The sequence below is a fragment of the Siniperca chuatsi genome, linkage group LG19 (genome assembly GCF_020085105.1).
Source record: "Siniperca chuatsi isolate FFG_IHB_CAS linkage group LG19, ASM2008510v1, whole genome shotgun sequence".
NCBI classification, from domain to species: Eukaryota; Metazoa; Chordata; class Actinopteri; order Centrarchiformes; family Sinipercidae; genus Siniperca; species Siniperca chuatsi.
The window spans coordinates 23,261,151-23,283,255 of NC_058060.1; the positions used below are offsets into that span (position 1 = coordinate 23,261,151).

The 22,105-nt window shown below is 39.3% G+C and overlaps 1 protein-coding gene and 1 long non-coding RNA gene across 8 annotated transcripts in view; one reads left to right on the forward strand and one right to left on the reverse strand.

Annotated features, from left to right (window-relative positions):
• On the forward strand, positions 1-10,083 carry LOC122866215 (neutral cholesterol ester hydrolase 1-like). Its single transcript, XM_044175566.1, has 5 exons — positions 1-463; positions 3,434-3,656; positions 3,882-3,951; positions 5,152-5,323; positions 6,115-10,083. The coding sequence occupies exons 1-5, from the start codon at positions 329-331 to the stop codon at positions 6,733-6,735; spliced, it is 1,221 nt and encodes a 406-aa protein (XP_044031501.1). The 5' UTR covers positions 1-328; the 3' UTR covers positions 6,736-10,083.
• The window catches only part of LOC122866218, a 24,004-nt gene continuing 2,305 nt past the window's right edge, over positions 407-22,105 (reverse strand). For 2 of the 7 annotated variants that reach the window (XR_006375649.1, XR_006375647.1), the window contains 6 exons: positions 20,569-20,747; positions 10,281-12,053; positions 5,156-5,299; positions 3,862-3,958; positions 3,453-3,756; positions 407-540 (listed from right to left, as the gene is read on the reverse strand). This is a non-coding gene — a long non-coding RNA (uncharacterized LOC122866218). Of the gene's footprint in view, positions 541-3,452; positions 3,757-3,861; positions 3,959-5,155; positions 5,300-10,280; positions 12,054-20,568; positions 20,748-20,853; positions 21,171-22,105 lie in introns of those variants that run through there. The other 5 variants (XR_006375651.1, XR_006375650.1, XR_006375648.1 and 2 more) reach the window with 5 other exon arrangements.

Below are 22,105 nucleotides of genomic sequence, written 5' to 3' on the forward strand. Positions count from 1 at the left end.
GTCGGACAAAAGTTTTTGTCAGCATTTTTATTTGTATATAAATTGTTTTTTACTTCTACTATCAGAAAAACTACACTTCCCGTCAGCAGCCACATTACGCAATGTAAACACTACTTCCTCGAACAAGATTTCAAAATAAGAGTATTTTCTTATGTTGTTCGCCATCGCCACTATGAGATCGACCGAAAACCTAAAACCCGGCATTTATTTTGAAATCAAGGTCATTCCTCCGTGTTTCGTCGATCCCTGGCGGAGCCACCGATCGCCTGGGACCGGGGAAGGTAATCCCGTATGAACTGTAGGCTTTAAGCAGGTATAGTCCGCCGCGATGAGGCTCCGTTTGGCCGGAGCCGTGCTGATGTCGGCGGCCGCCTACTACGTCTATTTGCCGTTACCGAGCGGTGTGAGCGAGCCGTGGAAGCTGATGCTGCTGGACGCGCTGTTCCGGAGCTTCATGCAGGCGGTGAGAGCTGAAGGATGCGCCGACACGAGAGCAGAGCAGGACAGGTTAACGTGAGAGGAAGCGGAGAGCTGTCAGGGCTGGAAAACAAGAGAAAACACGAGAAAAACAGAGTTTTATTTTGAAATGACAGCAGGGGGTAGTTGCGGCAGAATATAAATAAGTAAAGACAAAATGTGTTACGAATATCTGTAAAATATAGAAAATAATAGCATAAAACAGTCACAGGTGACATGTAGTAGCACACAATAATAGCAATATCAGCATAGCATAGATAGAATAGCATAACTTAGTACAGAGAAGGGATATAGAAGAGAATAGAATTTGATATTACAGATAAGAACAGAATATATTTTGAAATCATTAAATTGAGTACATATAACATAATAACAGATTGCAGTCAAACTTAGTATAACAGATTCAATTAGAATAAAACATCTGAATGCAGAGCCGAGTAGAATAGAGTAAAATACAGAACAGACTGGACTGGAATACAATAAAATATAATACTATATACTGTACCATCCTATATTATGGTAAATTAGAAAAGAACAGAACATAATAGGATAAAATACTATATACTGTGACATACTATCAGAATCAGAAATAGTTTATTGATCCCTGAGGGGAAACTCTTTGTTACAGCTGCTCACTGTACTAATAGAATAGAAATAGACATAATAATAAATAAGTCTGCAAGCAAATCGAAATATGATACACTATAATACACCTAATCAAAATAAGTACAAGTGGGTATGAAGTATAAAGCTAAGTAAGTGTACAGTACAATGTAATAATATAAGTAAGTACTACGAGAGAAGAAAAGAATAGAACAAAATACAATATACTATACTATAATAGAAAAGAACAGACTAGAGCACAACTGGGCTGGGAATTAGAGGATACGGTATAATAAAGATAATAAATATATATTAATATGTCCAGTGAAAACCACGTCTCTCCAAAGGGTTCCTTTATGGGTAAAGAAAATTCTCGGACTTTCAAAGCTAAATAAGCCGTTTAAAAACACATTGGAAAATGCATTATCACAAAGCTGAAAACACGTTTCTTAGGTCATGAAAAGTTGACATTTTGGAGAGACTTGGTTTTACACAGGACAGTGGCAAGATCCCAGAGTTCCCAGTAGACCAAATTCAGGTATGCTAGAGCTGAACCGAACAGAATATACTCGAGGATCTTATGGTCACATGAGCAGGTCAGGTGCTGTAACGGTAACTTGACACCAGGCAAGCAGCATACAGCAGGTACACAACTGAACCCACAGCTGCAAGATGCAACAAGAAAATGACCTTTGACCCTGCTGCTGAACGCCCTTTAACCTGTACCTGTTCGAGACAGCATGTGGCATCGGCCCTGTGCACACGTAACAGAGCTGCAGCTCTGATATAACATGTTAGTTTTAACTTAAGCTGCTCTTACGCTTGCAACGGCAAGCTCACACACCCAAATCTTATAATCTTATGCGTCATTGCAGTGCGACAGCTTTTTACACACTCATCGCACAGGTTTTCACGCCCTGCTCATTCTTTCCCTGCAGCACTGCTGGGTGTATTCCCTTTCCACCTTATTCCAATGTTAATCAGTTTAATCAACATAATGGCAGGAAGAGGCTTCAGAGAGTGATCACCTCTGATTTACAAACAAATAAATATCAAGATATAAGTCCTAAGTTTTAGGGTAAAACCAGTGGTGGAATGTAGCTAACTAGTATTGTACTTAAGTACAATTTTGGGGTACTCTACTCGAGTATTTTTATTTTCTGCTACTTTATACTTCTACTCCACTACATTTCAGAGGCAAATATTGTACTTTATACTCCACTACATTTATGTGATTAACTCAAATCAAAATATATCAACAAATAAATGGCGTTTGCGGAGGGAAGGATGAGTAAGAAGCCGGACACTATCCTGGAGAACCCCTCCCATCCCCTCTATGAGGAGCACGTTCAGCCACAGACTCGTCCCTCCTCGCCACACCACGAAGTCCTTTGTGCCAGTAGCCATCAGGCTCCACAACCAAGGCTTCACCCCCACATGAGAACTTTAAGTCCGTTACTTAATTTGGACCATAAACTACTGAATCCTGCACGTACTCTGGCGCACTTTGCACATGGACTCATACTTTCATTCATTTGTATATTCACTCATGTTCGTATACTATTTATTGACAGACTGCGCATATGTCCACTCATGCGCTCACTCAGAGATCCAGTGCCGATATCTAGGGCCAGCAGCTCAGCGTTTTACCTTATCTTTATTTTTATTTATATTATTTTTATTTTCTTACTCTGTACCTCTCCTGTGTTTCATTCTCATTGCTGTTGCTGCTATGACACCTGAATTTACCTCCAGGGATCAATAAAGTTTTATCTTAAGCTATAATATCACATCATAATTTAAGATAAGATAAGATAAACCTTTATTGATCCCCGAGGTAGTTAAGTTTGTAGTTAAAATTGTCTCCACCTTTACCAGCTTTAATATTAAAGTGATACCTACATTAATGCATCAATAATTATAATCCAATAATATATTATACATATTATTCTGAAATGGGCCAGTCTGCATAATGAGTGCTTTTACTTTAGGTACTTTAAGTATATTTTGATGCTAATACTTATCTACTTATATACTTTTGTACGTTTACTTAAGTAATATTTTGAATGCATGACTTGTAACAGAGTATTTGGTATTGCTACTTTTACTAAAGTACAAGATCTAAGTACTTCTTCCACCTCTTATTAAAACGTTTATACAGCTAGAAGACACTCAAAGAAAACAAACCCCTAGTTCTTAAACATTTCCTCAAGTTGCTTTGACACCTAAAGACTTCTTTTCTATCAAAAAATGTTGCTTTCAGTGTCTTTTGTTCCCCCAGCAGAACTGCAGGAGTTGAAGCTGTGTCCTCTCAGGTATAGAAACCTCTCTCTAAGCATGTTTATATTTCCAGAGTGACGTGGCTCACGCACTGGGTGTGTGCCATCGGGTCCACCTGTTGAACAGGGTGGTGTCCTGGGTGGAGGTGATTGAGGCTCGCTCCTGCCCCGCCGTGCACGTGACGGACTCCACGCTGGGCGGCGTGCCCGTCCGGGTCTTCCAGCCAAAGGGGGGGAAGCAGCTGAAAAGGGGAGTCATATATTTCCACGGTGGAGGATGGGCCCTTGGCAGCGGACGTGAGTGCTGATTTTAAAACTCTGAAAGACTTTATATTTTGTTTTTCCACAGTTGTAGTTGCATTTCATTCTCATCTACAGGTGAGTCTAATAAAAAAGCCTAAAAGGAGAAAACGAAAGTCAACATTTTGGGTTAACATTCATCACTGTGGAATATGATATATAGTACTCACATTATTGTTTACATGATATCAGTATCACTCACCGAGTCCACCTGCTTCACAGGGATGCGATCATACGACCGTCTTTGTCGGAAAATGGCGGAGGACCTGGACTCTGTCGTCATGTCGGTCGAGTAAGTTCTGTCACATTACAGCAAATTAATGAATTTAGAAGAAAGGCATTTTGGAATTAAACAACTAGTTATTGATATTTTGCTGATTATCTCCCAAGATTGATGTCAGTAAATTAAGTAACAGCCAAATAATTCTAAAACACACAAAAGAGTCATTGTTTTCTCTTGTTTTCAGCAAAGCAGAAACTACAATTTCACTGGGGGTTTTTATTCATTCATTACAATCTAATATTCATTTCTGATTTCTAATAAAAAGCCAAAGGTGGCTCATTATTTTCAGTTGTGTTTACAAAACAAGAGAAAAACTGTTGAGCTTGAACGTTCATTCGTGACCTTGAAAATAGCAGCATGACAACCGGATGGAGTTTGTCCAGTTGTCATGGAGATAGGTTAGGTGGACCGATTATATATTTTGTTATATATTATACTATATTTATTATTGAATATATATTATATTACTTATATTTGATATTCTGTGTTATATTGCTTACTATGTCACTACATTCACCTGACACTATATCTTCTATCCCATTCTATATTATGTTAATACTGTTTTATTACATTATACACTATATTATATTTCTATTATAATTCTATATTAATACAGCCAAACAAGTATCATTATATATTAGTCTGCTGTATGCTGTTTACATATAGACTTGCTGACTCTGCTGCTGTTAATCACACCACCGTCAGTTTACTTTGTAATTTTGTCTTTAATTGTATAGTTTCTATTTTTTACTTTTATTCTTATTTTAGTTTTATATACCTACCTTTTGATAAAATGAATTTGTGAAAAAGGAGAAAACCTGAATTTAAAAATGAAAATTTAATTTTATGAATAACTTTAATGGGGTCAAGCTTATTTTGTTTTTGTCTGTTTTTTCACTTTTTATTATATGAAGCATAATCTGAGCTTTACTTGCTCAAAGAATATTGTTTACAGTTAATCGATAGTGAACAGTTTCTACTTACATCAGAATTGAAATTAGATATTTGGGGACATAATGTAAAATCTGGAAGAAAATACATTTAAGCCAACAATAAAACAAATAAAATTAAAAAGCCTTTCTTCTTAGTGGCCCTGTATCACTTAAACAGATAGACTGAAGTGCCAACACTGTCCTGGCTTTTATTCATGTTTCAGAGTATTATGTAATAGAAATAATTTTGTCTTCCTATGATGTCCTGTTGCTATAGTTACCGTCTTGCTCCAGAGGCGGTGTTCCCAGATCAGTACCACGATGCGTTAGCGGCGTCACGGGCTTTCCTGTCCTCTCAGGTTTTAGAACGCTACAGCATTGATCCAGAGAGGGTGTGTGTCTCTGGAGACAGCGCCGGAGGAAACCTGGCCGCCGCCGTGGCACAGGAGGTAGAATAACGAACACACACACACGTCAGATTTTTGCATATTTAGATTTTAACACTTCACTTTTTTTTAAATTAACTGCTCATCTAAAAGCATAACAGAGAGGTATTCAGTGGCAGCTCACCAGATAGCTCATGAGCTGGTAGTAGTGATCCTGTATGCAAAATACAGTGATAGCCAGATGAAAACAAATATTCTGTTTGGTAGAGTCTTGTAGCAGTTCAGCCTGGTTTAATCAGCCAGGCTCTGTTATTAGAGTGCAGACAGGGGAAACTCTCAGGAGAGGCTAGAATCTGTCTGACACCAGCTGGGGTCGAAATGTGGGTTAGTTCAGTCAGAAACTGCTAGCACTCCAAGAATCTTCATTAGTCATTAGTCTGGGTTTCAGCGAGGAGTTTCAGTGAAAAATTATACCTCAGAGGCATTTTACACCCTGACAACAAGACAGCGGATGAAAAGAAGGAAGTTAAAAGGCACTATGTGTAGAATTTTAAACATTTTTTACTTTGCTACCCTCCCTTCATCGATCCAAGGGACACTGAGATGAATTTGCTGAATGCAACACACAGAAGGGCACCGATTTGTCTAACAAACAAAACCAACATAAATCATCAGAATAATTTAAAAGATGTTGTAATCACAAAATGGCTTTAAAGATATTGAATATATTAAATATTGATTAAAAATTATCAGCAGTGAGCTATTTCAGTTAAAACCTAACTATTCAAGCTAATATTGGCTCTGAGAAACCCATATCGGCTGTGTTATAATCTAAAACCTGACTGTGTCCACAGCTCAGCTCAGATCCCAGTCTGACAGTGAAGTTCAAGGCCCAGGCGTTGATCTACCCCGTGCTGCAGGCGCTCGATTTCTACACCCCGTCCTACCAGCAGAACCAGGCCGTGCCCATCCTCTACAGGCCTGTCATGGCTCGTTTCTGGCTGCAGTACCTGGGCGCCGACTCGTCCCTGGAGCCCCTCTTGCTCGCTAACAACCACAGCTCCCTGGACCAGCCGGCCATCAGCGCCGACACCCGCTCCAAGCTGGACTGGACTGCTCTGGTCCCAGCTGAACGCAGGAAGCACTTCCGGCCGGTTGTCAGAGAAACGGGATCACCGGGGGTGATGGGCGAGGTACCGGAGCTCATGGACGTGAGGGCGGCGCCGCTGCTGGCAGAGCAGGGGGTTCTGGGTAGGACGCCTAAAGCATACGTGATGACCTGTGAGTTTGACGTGCTGAGGGATGACGGGTTGATGTACGCCAGGCGCCTGCAGGACGCCGGCGTCACAGTGACCAATGATCACTACGAGGACGGTTTTCACGGCTGCATGGTGTTTGCGTTCTTGCCAATGATGTCTAGTGTTGGACAGAGGAGCATGAACAACTACATCCACTGGCTGGACCAGAATCTGTAGACAGTCAAAGCGCTTCGTTTGTGGCACCAAAGATGTCCTGGAGCAGAAAGTCTGGTACTTCTTGTTGGATCTTCAGAGACATGTCTCCTCATGTCTTTGGTAATCACAAATGTCACAGAAATCAGACCTGTAACCTAGAAGGTCACAGGTTTAATCTACCGTGTCTGTCAGCAGCAAAGTGCCCTGAGCAAGACACCAGCCAAAAGTTAAAACATCAGCTGCTTTGGATCAGAGGATCTGCACAATACGTCAACTTTAAAAACATGGAAACCGAACCAACAAATCAAATTCCAAGGCTCTTGATATACTTGCTTTTTACCAACATGTACGTGTAGATGTAAGTGGCTGCAATGCGATCACATACTCGCCTGCATACTTAGTGTGCACCTGGAGGATTCAAAGATATATCCACTAGGGGGCAAATCAGGGCCGAATCATCCCTGACAAACACCAGAAAATCTTGAGAACTTCTGATTTTGAAACATGACTAAACATTGTGACACCAAAGGAGGTTAGTTTTAATGTTAAGATCACAAAACAGCAGCTCTTTTAGTTTCTCTTCAAAACTTTTCACTGTTGTTGTCACCATTGAGTCTGCTGCTGATCTGACTTCACATTCTGCTCCCACCGTCCATGTCCTTAATTTCATCTTGTGGATGTGTAGTGATTATTTCTCAAACACGTCTTTAAAAGCAAGTACATCAACGCAGTGTAGCTGAAAATCACTGGGCCTGCAGGTCTAGAGTCAAATGTACCACAAAGCGTCCTCACTGAACCCTGAAACCAAAACATTTCCAATCAAATGTAACCAAAGGAAGTATAACGCTTTCACGCTTACGTCAAAGGCCATAAATCCAATGCAGCCTTTTGGAGAATGACTGTATACTTATTTTTAAGAGAAACAAAATCCAGGAGTTTATGTTAGGGCCAACGAGGTGTAGAATAAAACATTATTAAAACACTAGAGACGACATGTCAAACAAAGTACATGTTTATAACTGATATGTAAACCATGGGATGATCTCCAGCAGTACTATTTCTAATAGTATCAGTGATTAAATAAAAGTGAGAGCATCCAGATAAAAACCTTATTCATGTTTAAAACTCCAATTTGCTCAATTTCACTTTTTTGTTGTTGATTTTCCTGAAATGAAATTTCTATACGCCAGAATTCAATACTGAATAGCTAATTGTAGGAAAAGTATTCTTGAGCTCCATTTGTTTTAAAATCCTTACAAATCATGTTTCATCACACATGTATGGAGAAATTCACATGCATCGTAGGTGTCTAGTTACGCTGTTCGTTACAAGAAATGAATAGCAACCAGCCAACAAATCTGAATTGAGAATTTTCAGTGGCCATTTTAGTTTATTTGGAATATAATAAACAGGTAAAATTTAGTATTTAAAATATTAATAATACAAAAGTCTGGGTGAAAATCAGAGTTTGGAAATACCACTCGCAGCTCAACACTGTAATTTCTCCATGTATTGATTATTAATGTGTTTGAGGGATAATTTACAGCTCATTCATGTTTTCTCCCCAGTTTTTTTCTGTCGTCATTCTCTGACTCGTTCTTGAATACTATAAACTGAAGCAGGACAACATCCAAAAACGTTTGGGGAAACATCTGGGGAAATAAGTTCCTCTTCAGATAAAATCAGTTCAAACCAATCTGCTCCAGTATCTTTCTGTAAAAACTGGAAATGATGAGTCTTGAATATTCTGCCTGACGGCCGGGCTTCTAATATTATGACTAGTTTTAGTTTTAGAGGTCAAAGTCACTCAGATGTTCTTCTTCAGCTTTTATTCTTTTAAGATGCACTGAGACACTGAAACAGTCTGCTCACACACGCACACACAAAACAGGCCAGTCAAGGTTACAATGTGTGTGTGGTAGTATGCCAGAGTTCACATCTGTGTATACTCACTGGATTGTGCAATATTGTATGTTTGAAAGTATCCCTCACCCTCTGTAACTTCACTTTCTGATGACCACTGTACTGCAGGGCCAATGCAATGATGATGATGATGATGATGATAGCTGTGAAATGTATGCGAGAATTACTGTATCACCACGAGAGAAGTGATCCCAAATGGACTATCGTGTTTCCCTCCCCCACCACTGCTGGCCCAAAAGTAATATAATGAACCGACGAGAGCGAGCGTCAGACAGACTCGGTTTTGGCTTCCGGCCCAAAGCGCAGCGAGCCAAAGCGCAGCGAGTGTGGTCATTACAGGGCTTCACATTATTCAGGAAGAAAATGGTGAAGTTGTAACACTGGCTGTCAGGAGACTGAGCGATTTTCTTTTCTTAAAGGCAAATGATTCCAGACAGTTTATTCCTAACGTGTGGATTTCTGTGAGCAATTCAAATTCCATACGCACGCGTTTTGTACACTTACTAGTAAAAAGTGACTATGTTTGATATTCACGTATAGTAAAATAAGTCATTTATAAATAAGAAATATGGATTTTAAAATCAGACAAGGCAATGTGGACTGTAGAGAAAGACTTTTGAATGTTTCTAAGTGCTGTAATTTTAATGCTGTATGTGAAATTATGCATTAAACAGTTTAATATTGTATAATTAAGGTTTTAATGCAAGGTGGGTTATGTAACAGGTCGTTTCAGCCAAGCAAATATACAGAACTGTCCCCAGATGTTCTCCTGCAGCGCTAATAAATCGCATAAAGTAGCTGTTTTATTGGCTTCTGTGGCAACTCTAGTGGTATGTAGGGAGCAGGATCACAGTATTTCTTGTTTTCCTTATGTTTTTTTTTTTTGTTTTTTTTAAATAATGTACTGTATTGTGTATTATCATGTGGGTTTTTGGGGGGATTTTTCTGTCAGTGCACATGTGTGTGAAACATTTTTGGACAGTGTTTTACTGTGATTACGAGGACAAGAGGAGCTGCAGGCGATATGCAGCAGCGCCTGTAGAGGGCGAGCTCTGGTAGCCATACTGAAGGTCCTCAGCTTTTAATAGAGCCTTTGCCATTTGATATAAGACTAGAGCTTAAAGCAAGAGTGTTTATTTAGTCACAATAAGCTAAATTAAATATGTAAAGTGCTACTGCGTACTGTATATCTAAACCCATTAAACATCTGTCCAAATGACTGAGAAAGAAAAAAACTCTCAAATCTTATGTATTAATGAAATCTTATGGTAACCTCTGTATGGTGCTGAATATTTGTAAAAAAAAATATACAGTGAAATATTATCCAAACATCTTATTTTTTCTGCAAATGGAACCATGTTTTCTTTTCTTTTTGCCCTTAAAAAATAAGCACATGTAAATTGATGCCAAAAAAAAAAAAGCCCAATATGTGCTGCTCAAATGTGAGAATTGTCTGCTTTTCTCTGTTTTAAGATCATTGTAAACTTAATATCTTTGGGTTGTGGACTTTTGGTCGGACAAAACAAGCACAAGTGATGGACATTTTCACTGTTTTCTGACATTTTATAGACTAAATGATTAATTGAGAAAATAATCAGCAGATTATTCAATAATGAAAATAACTGCTTTGAAAACAATCTCACCATGAGGTTCATTTAGTAGCTGTTCGGGAGCTCATGTCATCATATCACACGATCTTCTTCAGCAGATGGAGTTGTCATGGAATTGTAGACGTTCAAATTTCCATTTTTTTCTTAAGTCTTGAAGGACTTTTCCTCCATGTTGGCTTAAAAGCTATGTTTCAAAGAAAAATGATCATTAGTTGCAGCTCTAATCACCATTTAACATGTGAAAAAGTCACATTATATATATATATATATATATATATATATATATGGAGAGAGAATGAGAGAGAGACACTTGCAGGTAAATAAAATCTGGTAACCTCAAGTAACAACTAAGGAGTAATATAACTGTTAAAATGTCCAAGTATTGATTTTATATTGGGAGGAAATTACGATTAATCATCTGTCCACTAAATTGGACATCATGCAATGCTAGTTATATTCTATATTACTACAATTCATACTATTACTGCAACTTGTTCTTGAAAATGCTTCATCTGCAGTAACTTCTTGGCTGTAAATCAATTGATTTATGTTATTAGAATGTAACTTTGTAACAAAAACAATATTTTGTGCAGATTAATTCCATTATGTGAGTGAAAGTTATATTTATATAAATATATATATAAAAATATGAATATATATCTATATATTCAACGCTTTTGCATTGTATTGAGCAATAAAATATGTGAACACATTAGTTTTCCAGCATTAAAAATATACATTATTTTATAGTTTTTTACATAATATATCATTTTATTCATTGTTTTTTTAAATACAGTTGAAAACTCAAACGCATGCTGTCCACCCGAGTGGACATGTGAAAAACTCCTTGAAAAATGCATGTTTAAACAAAATTAAGTTACTTTTTTCATGCCTAAAGAGTAATAAAAACACTTAAAGGTTGTCATAATTCATGCATGAAAGGGTTTAGTTAGTAGTTATGGTTATTATAGGTATTAAAATATAGTAAGTATAGTTATTAATTATTAAGTTGTAGTTGAAAAGTACATTTCATTTATTAATTATTACAAATACAGCAATTCCATTTAAAAAAACAGCTTATTAAATTATAGTTTATTATGTCGCCATTTATAATTATTAGTTATAGATATTAAAAATATAGTATTTCATAAACATAGTGATTAGTTATTAAATTATTATAGTTTACTAAGTTGTTAATTCCCATTGGTATTTAAAAAATATATAATTTTAAATAAATATAAATATATATAATACATATGCATATTTATAGATTACAGGTGTCATCAAATATTTTCGGGGAGTTTTTATGGGTCAGTATTTCAAAATAAAAGTCTGAGACGGGAGATGGTGCCAAATCCTCCTCCTGGACACCAGCCTCCCAACACTAAATCAGCTGTTGTAAATAAGTGATGATATAATTTATCACATGAATCATGTGTCTTTATTCCTTTCATTCTTGTTTTATCTCAGCTTATGAACATCATAAAACTGGATGGTTTTTCTGTGATGGATTTACACTTCAATGCTTTTTTAATCCCTGGATTCAAAGTTCAAGCTCTTTTTTTTTTTTTTTTTGCATTTATGCCTGTGATCTGGCGTCCTGTGATATTGGAGAGTAATAAAAACACGCCCAGAGCGAAAGATTTGTGCCAGACTTTCTCCATCTTGTGAAAAAGTGGTTTTACTCCCAGCTTGGTTTCCTCACCTCTCTCACTGGATGTCAAAGACACAAGTTGGCTTTCTGTCTCTGTCTTCCCTCGCTTCTTTTCTCTTCCTCTCACAAGCACTTGTTCGTCAAGTCAAAGCCTGCAGAGAAACAGAAACCAAACCCTTCGGATGATTGCGTGACAGAATGCAACATGCCTGTCAGATCATGTGATCAGAAATGGCAGCAGAGAGGTGAGCAGGAACATGCTTCTCCCGACAGACAGGTTTTTGTGTGTTTACGTGCCATTAGCAGCTGAACCTCCATCATCAGACCTGCATCTGGAGCGCCACAGGGCACGCTCACTGTTTGTCTGCTCAGATCTAACACACTTGATTAGTGTGCGATTGCCCATCAGGACTTGATTACCCCAAAAACTGCGTGTGTGTGTTTGTGTGTGTGTGTGGGTGGTGGATCAGTGAAGCAACACTGCAGCCTGCTGCCAAACAGGCTGCACAACTGAGTGCAAGCTCTGTGTGAGTATCCACTCAGCCGTTGTTTTTTCCATAACCACTTAATCCCATTTAGAGTCACAGCAGAGCAGAGAGCTTATCCCAGCATGCAATTTGCTCGCAGATCAGAGGGGGGATTCTTCAAAGTCCACAATTCAAGATGGAATAAATCATAATAGGTCAACAAGTCACATTTTAAAAAGAGTCTGAGAAATGTAGATTTAACCTTTACCGCCCTTGGTATCCCATAATCCACTGGTCAATTCTTAAATGGTGCGTTCAGGGCCTCCTCTTCAACTCACAACTTGTGTCCTAATTCTGTTCTACATCTAAGCACCTGAGATTTTGAGCATGTTAAGTTTTCACACTGAAAAAAGAGAAATAAATACGTATACCCAGATATGGCAGAATGCAGACTAAAAAATGGTTGTTTTTTGAGCGTGCTGTTGTAGCCTGCAATGATGATGAACAAAGGAAATGCTCACAGCTGCAAAAAATTAAAGTAAATTGGTGATGACAGCTACAGAAAGATCCAAGAAAACAAAAAAGTAAGTGTCATTGGTGTTTAGTTTGATTGATCATTTACTGTTAGTATGAAATGTTAAAGGTATGTTGATTTTTCTTTTTGTACACAAATGACAAAGAGTATACTTTGACAAATAATATAGTACATACTAAACGTATGTAGTGTGGAATGGGAACAGTCAGTCAGGAAATATCACGGGACCACAAAACTTTTACGAGGTGTTGGCACTGAGGTGGTCGTCGTTAACTCGATGTCATGAAGTTTAGAATTGAAAAAGTAAATAAAGAAAGCCAGACATATAGTCCCCATCGTGTTTCTTCTTGTTTGCGGTGTGGACGTGTTAATCCCTTCACATTACGGGGTATTACAGGTTGATTTGTGTGCACCGAGTCTACATTTCATCTTTCACATTTTGTACTCAGTAGAGGTGGAAATTGCGAATCACTTTACCGATTTGAATTATTTAGTCCAGTTCGGTTCAAAGATTCGTAGTCACTGACTATGTAGTTTGATCCCTTGTTTTGTAAGCTAAGTGGTCGCATTAACGTTCAAATGTACTTCAGTACGTATGTCAGTAAGTGAACGCATCATCGTTCATACAGCTGCAACATTTGGTGCAGATTGGCGCCGACTGTCTTCAGTTCAGTAGTACGTTCAATCTGTTGCTTGTTGAAGCTGTTACATTCAGTTCAGTACAAAACTACAAGCACTGTTTATCAGCAGCCACTTATTTGCAACAGAGTAATCACATTATGATTGTTTCTGTGGCTTTCTGTGTCTTTTAATGAGGAAGTAACGTACCGTCACGTGTTCTCAGTCACCAGTGAGCTCCACTGCTAACAGCTACCGATTCGTTAAGTAGAGTCAGTTCAGTTTGAAGATTCTGTGTCAAAGATTTGTTCGTCCATAGCTTAACAGCTCTAGTCCTCAGCTGTCCTTTAAATGCCTAAAATGACCTACTATGTTCACATTTTGCTAAAAGCGACTTCTTGTGGTCGTACGTATTCTGACTGACCACCATTTGTTTTCCATTTCTTACAGACGGTCAATATTTGTTTCTTACAACCATGATTTTAACTTTAATCAAGTAGTTTTTCTGCCTAAACCTAACCAAACCATAACCATACATCATTTAATTTGGAGGACTTATTGGTAAATTGATATTTTGACCACTTAGATGTGTAAATTACACAAACAATTAGGGAACTACCTCTGGGTCTCATTTGCAGACATTTCCACTCAGCCCAGAAGGGAATTTAAAAAAAACACGACTTCATGCAGCTTTTCACTGTTCACACGTCAGGTATGACTGTGACACACGTGAGAAGATAAAAACAGTGGTGACACACTCTCAGCCGCAGTGTGAATGTATATTTAGTGTATGTATATCTGTGTGTGTGACCCCGTGAAGGCCTGACTTCCTGCCTACCCCCTGGTGCGTCTCATTAATCACAGTGTGCCCAGATGATCATTTCTTAGGAACACAGAGGCGCCGGGAGCGAAAACAAACCGGTGAGAATGTGAAAGGAAAGCCGGAGCGGCGGGGAATTCATGAGGGAGAATGTTATCGCTGCGACTAAAGGTCATATTGTTCACTTCTTCCTGACAGGCAGAGAGACAGAAGGGAGTGTAAGACAATTTGGAAAGAGGTGGAGTGGAGGGTGGGGGCGAGCGAGGGAGGGTGAGACTGCAAGAAGGGAAAGAGAGAGAGGGAGGGAGGACAGAGAAAGATTGGTAGGGAGAAAGAGAAAACTGCACAAGGACACATTATGTATGTTACACAAAGTCATGGACACAAAACCACACACACTACATGACCAAAAGTATGTGGACACATGTGATTCCTAAACCACGGGCATTAATCTGCTGCTATATATATATATATATATATATACATATATATATATATAGGTTTTCCACCAGATTTTAAAACCAGGGATTTGCTCCCATTCAGCCCCAAGAGCATTAGTGAGGTCCAACACTGATGTTGGGTGATAAGGTCTGGCTCACAGTCCACCTTCCAGTTCATCCCAAAGGTGTTCGATGGGGTTGTGGAGAAGAAGACGAAGAAGATATTTATGAAACGCTCCAGAACCCCGAAGCAGAGTTTTTATGAACTGGATGGCATCTGCAGTACCATCAAAGTTTTATTTACAGCAAAAACAGTCCTGTAAATCCGGTGAGACACATTAAAGGGATCTCAAAGATAACACAACATTGTGTTTCACAGCCAAAACCCGGAGTATATCCACATCTCTCAGTCCAAGATCTAAATAAAACCAAATCCAAGCGATCCTCCTAGGGGGGCCTAGAACCAAACCACGAAAAACCAGTCCAGTCTCCCTAGAAATGATGTCCATATAGGACGATTTACATCCAGTGTCAATGTTCAGTACCAATGCAGGAAGTAGTCCCTATATATGGCAAGGACGAAAGTAAGGGTGTGAAGGTCGTGTAATGAGTCTGACCTTTATGCTGGAGATGCAGGAGTTTGCGTCCCGTCACAGATTGCAATTAACATTCACCTTTTAATTATTTAACTGTGTAACCGTGACCATGAGCTTTCTCTAACTTTTAGGCCACTAAAACCAAGTGTTATAGTGGCCTAACCATAACTGTAGTTGATCTGCAATAACCATAATTTTTTCCCAAACCCTAACCACGCTGTAGTTGCCATGTGCAGATACTGTAGGCAACAAGAATTTTAAAACCTCTGGCATGAGATGTAATCCGGGGTTTCGCAGAATTGTTCAATATCGACGTTCTTGCGATACGGTTGTGAAAAACAGAACCAGACCAAAAGAACTCAGAAGTATGTAAACAGTGGTGTCCACATACTTTTGGCCATGTAGTGTAGATAAAGTCACACACACACATACACACACACATGCACACTTAGACCATGACATACATTTACACACACAAAAAAAAACTTACACACACGCACAGGCACGTAAATGCCTTGGACATGAAAACACACACACACACACACACACACACACACACACACACACACACACACTCTCTCTCTCTCTCTCTCTCTCTTCGATCGCCCGCTTGTCTCTAAAGTCTTGATTTCTAAAATGAAATGAAGCAGTGAGCGAGCAGCCTCAACCTTTGCACTTTTCACACACACACACACACACACACACACACACACACACACACACACACACACGTCAACATAAAAAAAAATCAACATAAAAAAAATCTGACAAAAGCAAGTGGAGCCAAAAAAAGTTAGGAAACTTTGGAAAGTCCCCAAAAGTTTCCTGTTTGCCCATTGGCCGCCTTGGCTGTCCCACCTCTCGCTTCCCGAGGTGTGTGTGTGTGTGTGGGAGTGTGTGTGTTGGGGCCATACATCAGTGATATTGTTCAGCTCTGGGTACTGTGTTCTCTCTAATGGGAGGGATAAATGAATACTGTGTGTGTGTGTGTGTGTGTGTGTGTGTGTGTGTGTGGGAGTGTGTGTGTTGGGGCCATACATCAGTGATATTGTTCAGCTCTGGGTACTGTGTTCTCTCTAATGGGAGGGATAAATGAATACTGTGTGTGTGTGTGTGTGTGTGTGTGTGTGTGTGTGTGTGGGAGTGTGTGTGTGTGTTAGCAGGGTGTTTACCTTGGCAAGCACTCAGAGAGAGAGAGAGACTTAGATTTAGAGCATGTTAGTTTTCACAGTTATTGTTTTAATAGATAATGACTATGTTTATATTAATAATCTTTCCACAAACATTAGAACTATGTAGAGCGTTCACTGCTTACATACCTACCGTAACCTAAACTCACCTAACATAACCAAAAACCAAGTCTTAAACCATAATGGTTCACCTTGTGAGGACCAGCTTTTGGTCTCAAAATCAGGTCCCTATAATGTGACTAAACATGATTAATAGACTGATAAATACACACATTTATCTGTGTTAACCATGATGAAGTTCTTTGCCATCGATTTGGATTTATGGCTTCATAAGGCAATGTTGACATCAGCGTTCATGTCAGTAAAACTGATTTGAGCTGAGGGAGAATTTTGAAGTCTCCTTGACTGCCAGTACTCTACATCATTAAACAAGGTCATAAACTCTGCAAAAGAAAAACAACAACAGAAAGTAAAGAGAAAAATGGCACGTTGCCTTGAGCACAGTACTTGTTCAATGCATCACCTGTCTCTAAAAGCATCCAAATTGTCAGTTAAAAACAATTAAAGTCCACCCTGATGCAGTTCTGCCAACATCTTGTCTTCAACGCTAGAGGTAGTATTTTCTTAACGCTGGATTTGGTCCGAAAATAAACAACTCCAGCGAGATATCTAGGCCTACACCAACCCCAACACCATGGCATCATTCCTCTACAAGTGTACAGCTATTTGTCGGTCTGCGTACACAAAGGACTGCTGACCCACCTGGATGCCCGTTTGTAGCCAAAGCCCCAATGAACAATAATTCTTGCATTCTGAATTATTATACGTATAATAGCCGGGTTTCCATCCAAATGTAGTGCAAATTTTAACAGAATTGTCAGAAAATCTGCAGAAGAAAATGCGAATTTATGCGCATTTGCATCCATTGCTGTTATGCAAATATTAGGATTTGCTTCATCGAGATAAACAGTAGGTGGCGTAAATACTTTAGTCCGGTGCCATTATACCATTGCAGAAGAAGACCGCGCAACAAGACTGCGCCTGTCAAACCTCAAATGGTGGGAAAGAAAAGTAGAAAACATGATGTTTGTTTCATGTATTCATGATTTATTCGCTAAGTCTGTTTCCATTGCACTTTGCTTTTATCAATAAACCGACTTTTCCACCTCAGCCAAGCGTAAAAACTTTTTTTTATCGATATTTTCAGTTTTTTTTGTGGAATTGTCTGCGTTTTTTTATGTGCGAATTGGAAATGTGCACAAAAACAGGTGGATGGAAACGCACCTATTTTCACAACAACAACAACATGCTTTAGCAATACTTTACCTACGTATGGACAATGCAGAAAATTTCAATTTGAGAGGCAGAGAGAAGGAATGGCAGACAAATGGAAAGAGCCTGTGAGAAATGTTATAAGAAAGACAGAAAAACAGACAAAGGAAAACAAAGAAAGAGGCAGACAGACACAAAGAGAGCGAGAGAGAGGAAGAACAAGGGCAGAGGGGAGTGGAAGACAAAGTTTGGAAAGGCGCTTGAGGAGGGAGGGAGTCAACTTTGCGGGGGAGTCGGTCAGTTCTCGTCTTCATATCCCTATCAAAACTTGGCCGCCGTTCAGAAATACACTCAAGAGTGTGTGTTTGAGCCTGTATTAACCACAATGTGGGGACTAAAATCTGTTCACATTATGGGGACTTAAATCCCATTTCTGGGCCAAAAGCTCGTCCTCAGAAGGTAAAGACCTATTTTAGGGTTAAGGAAAAAAAAAAAATTATTATTTATTTAAATGTTTATGTCTCTCTCCAGCTTGTACTGAGGATGCTCTCATTGACCCTCACATATTCTCTGTGCTCTTTACCACACACACAATGCTCACCGGCTCTGTTACCCCCAGCAGACCCTGCAGGCGTAGCGGTGGAGCACAGTGAAACCTAAGCGGAGAGTGTCTCCCGGGGGACGACGGGGCGTAGGAGCCAGATTGAGGCCAGATGTTGCAGATGCAAGAACCAGCACACAGGACCAGGATCCATTTATAGGCTCAGCCCGCCTCACTGCACAGTACATTGCTAATAACATGCTGACTACATGCTGCGCTTAACGTCTGGGGGGGAAAAGACATTACTGCTCACACTAAACTGTCTATTTCAAGCCTTGTTCTTTTTTATGTTTGTGTCTGATCCAACCATCATTCAGCTTGACAATTACTTTGTAAAGCTTTTGGATGTGCTCTAAAAATGCTTGCACGGTCAGTCTAAGAATAAGGCTACTTTTTCAAAGTTGTTAAAAGTTGTGTGAGACACAAGGGGTTCACTGGAGAGCAGCAACAAATTCAGGGTGTGTTTAGAGGTCAAATATATAAATAATTGGACATTTGTGGAGATATAGGGATATGCAAGATGTTAAAAACAGTAGGAAAAATAAGCTTTTGGGCTTTTTAGTGTTAAAAGTCAACATGTTGACTTGGTATGGACATTTGATACGGACGAGGACGTTAATGTGAAAGATTTACTATCTTTTAAATGTTTTCATGCTTTTATTTTTCTTGAAGGTATGGTGTTACTTTATTCTGTGGTACCTATACAGTACATAGAAGATTTAGGATAAAAATTCACATCTTTTTGCTATTTAAAAGGGTCTCAAATGTCCTACTGTCCATCACTGACTGATACAACACCACACAGAGCCAAACTGCTGAATTTACTGTTCCAAACATTAAGTGTCAGAAAGGTCTTTTCCCGGGAAAAACCCTCTGGCAGACAGGAAGTGACGTGTTTTAATTTCTGGTTTGTAATAAACAGAAGAAGAAGAACTAGTAAGTATTAGTAACTGAAGCTACACTGGCTGAATAGACAAAGAGAACAGCACAACTACCCACAGAAACTCAAACTTCATCAACAACAACAAAATCTGAAGAAGAAACAGAATTATTGCTTTTGCTTGGCTCAACACACAACGCGAAAGTCTCTTAGCTGAAAACAGTGTGTTTGGCTTCAACTGATGAAAAGCACTCTAACATAAAAATATGTTTCTCTTTCTCTCTTGAACTAGCAAGTTGTACGATTATTCATTAGCTGCCTCCCCTGCTGATGCTAATATAAATGTGCTGGACAAGTGAATGTAAACACCAAAGGAATGGAACAATTAGGCTGCACCATCCTATTCCACTGTGGCACCGTCACTCCACTTTAAGAGTTTTTAAGTTAAAAGGTTTTAGTTTTTGAGACAAGAGAATTCTGGTGAGACCACTGCAGTGACCATTTAACACCAAAGGTGTTGCCAAAATAAAGAAAGTTAAGAATCTCCATCATAAAAACATCACTTTTGACTCCTTTATGTGGGTAATCTGGATAAAATCTTCTCTCATGATATATGTAATTTTATATCGCAATATCAGCACATACCAATAATAATAACAATACCATGATATGATAAAGTTGCAGGAAAAAATCAATTGAGAGACAGTTTATGGGTAAAAAACCAGATAAGAATGCCTGTTTTCGATAAGTTAAAATAGAGTTAAAGTCAAGTCATTTCATCACATTGATACAAAAATCACATAAATATCCAATATTGCCATAATTCAGTTCTGCTCCCACTTTGTATGTCAACTTCAGTGTAATGATTCACATTGCCTACAAGGCCTAGCGATATTAAAATTTATTATTACTAAATCTTCATCAGTAGACACGATAAATACTGCCTTTGACATATGACCTTATTTTTGATTGGTCCATCTGAACCTCCAGATTTTAAGGCTTTTTAACTATGTGGCATTTATTTTGAAATCATATCAAAAGATAAGGGCCAGAAGAGAACGGTGAAACAGAGGCTGCAGGTCAGCAAGTTCATTTAAGCTTCATTTCCATACATTTGAGTTATGGCGGTGTTTTTCGTACCACTGACTGACACAAAAGTCAAACTTTCCACCTTGTTTTGACGGGTAAAGGTCAACGATGTGAGACAATGTGGAAAATTGGGTAACAAATGTTGTCTTTCATACTGACCTCATCGCACCTCATCATCTAACCTCCAGTTTCTTTCCAAGGTACTTCATCCTTCATCAGGGTGGCAACAATGTTGAGTGAAAAAGAACATTATGTTTTTGTTATGCAGCCTGATGAAGACCACGAGCCCATCAGCTTCCAAGAATCTCCCATCATCCAAGAGGCTTCTTTTCAGATATCTGCCAAAACAGAGAAGTTATATTTACAATAACAAGACAGGATTCACACCTCCAATCAGTGATACGAACACAAACATGATTATATTTTTAGACAAACACTATTTACCCACTTGTGTCCTTAAAAACCTTCTTCTTCACCCACCTCACCTCAAAGAGAAACATGATTTATTCACAGTATAAGATAAGATCAAATGTGGAGAGATCTGGAACTAAAACAGATAAAACAGTAAAAATAAATGCCAAAGCCTTTGAAGAAAAGCTTAATTTATGGTTTTCCCCTGAAAAGACCCCTTAGTTATATAACTTAAAGTATATATATATATATATTCACAACTTGAGATTGACGAGGTACAACACAAATGCTACGGCAAGGGGGAGCCAGGACTACAGGTCAGAGGGGAGCAACCAGCAGCTCCCCAACCAGAGATTGGGTACGAAGCCCCAAGAGAAATCACGCTGAACGAGGCAGCGACTGACCTGAAAGATAAGATCATGGCGAGGATGAATACAAGGCAACCCCGACGCCAACTACAACGGCTAAGTGAAGTACCATCAGAAAGTCTCCTAGAAGATGTGAATGCAGGCTGTGGAAAACCACCCTTGAGGCCAATGGTAAGCCACTTGCACAAGTATCCATCAAATGTGGCATATACCAAGGAGATGCTCTGTCCCCACTGCTGTTCTGCATAGGTCTGAACCCCCTCAGCCAAATAATCAACAAGACTGGCTATGGATACCGACTCAGGAACGGGGCCACCATCAGTCACCTCCTCTACATGGATGACATCAAGCTATACGCTAAGAGCGAGCGGGACATCGACTCACTGATCCACACCACCAGGATCTACAGCTCTGACATTGGGATGTCATTCGGGCTTGAGAAGTGCAGTCGAATGGTGACAAAGAGAGGAAGGTAGTCCACACAGAAGGGGTCTCACTCCCAGAAGGAACAATAGCAGACATTGAGGATGGTTACAAGTACCTTGGAATACCACAGGCAAATGGCAACCTCGAAGAGGCAACAAGGAAGACGGCAACGGCCAAATACCTTCAACGAGTAAGGCAAGTCCTAAGAAGTCAGCTCAATGGCAAGAACAAAGCCCAGGCAATAAACAGCTACGCCCTGCCAGTGATCAGATACCCTGCAGGAATAATAAGATGGCCAAAGGAGGAGATACAGACCACAGACGTTAAGACGCGAAAGCTGATCAACAGATGACGTGCTCAGGGAATGTCTCAGGCAATGGAGAACAGAGGAAGACGTGCTGGAGGAAGGACCATCATGGGAGGACAAACCCCTACATGGGATGTACCACCGGAACATAACTGAAGTGGCTGATATCAAGAAGTCCTACCAA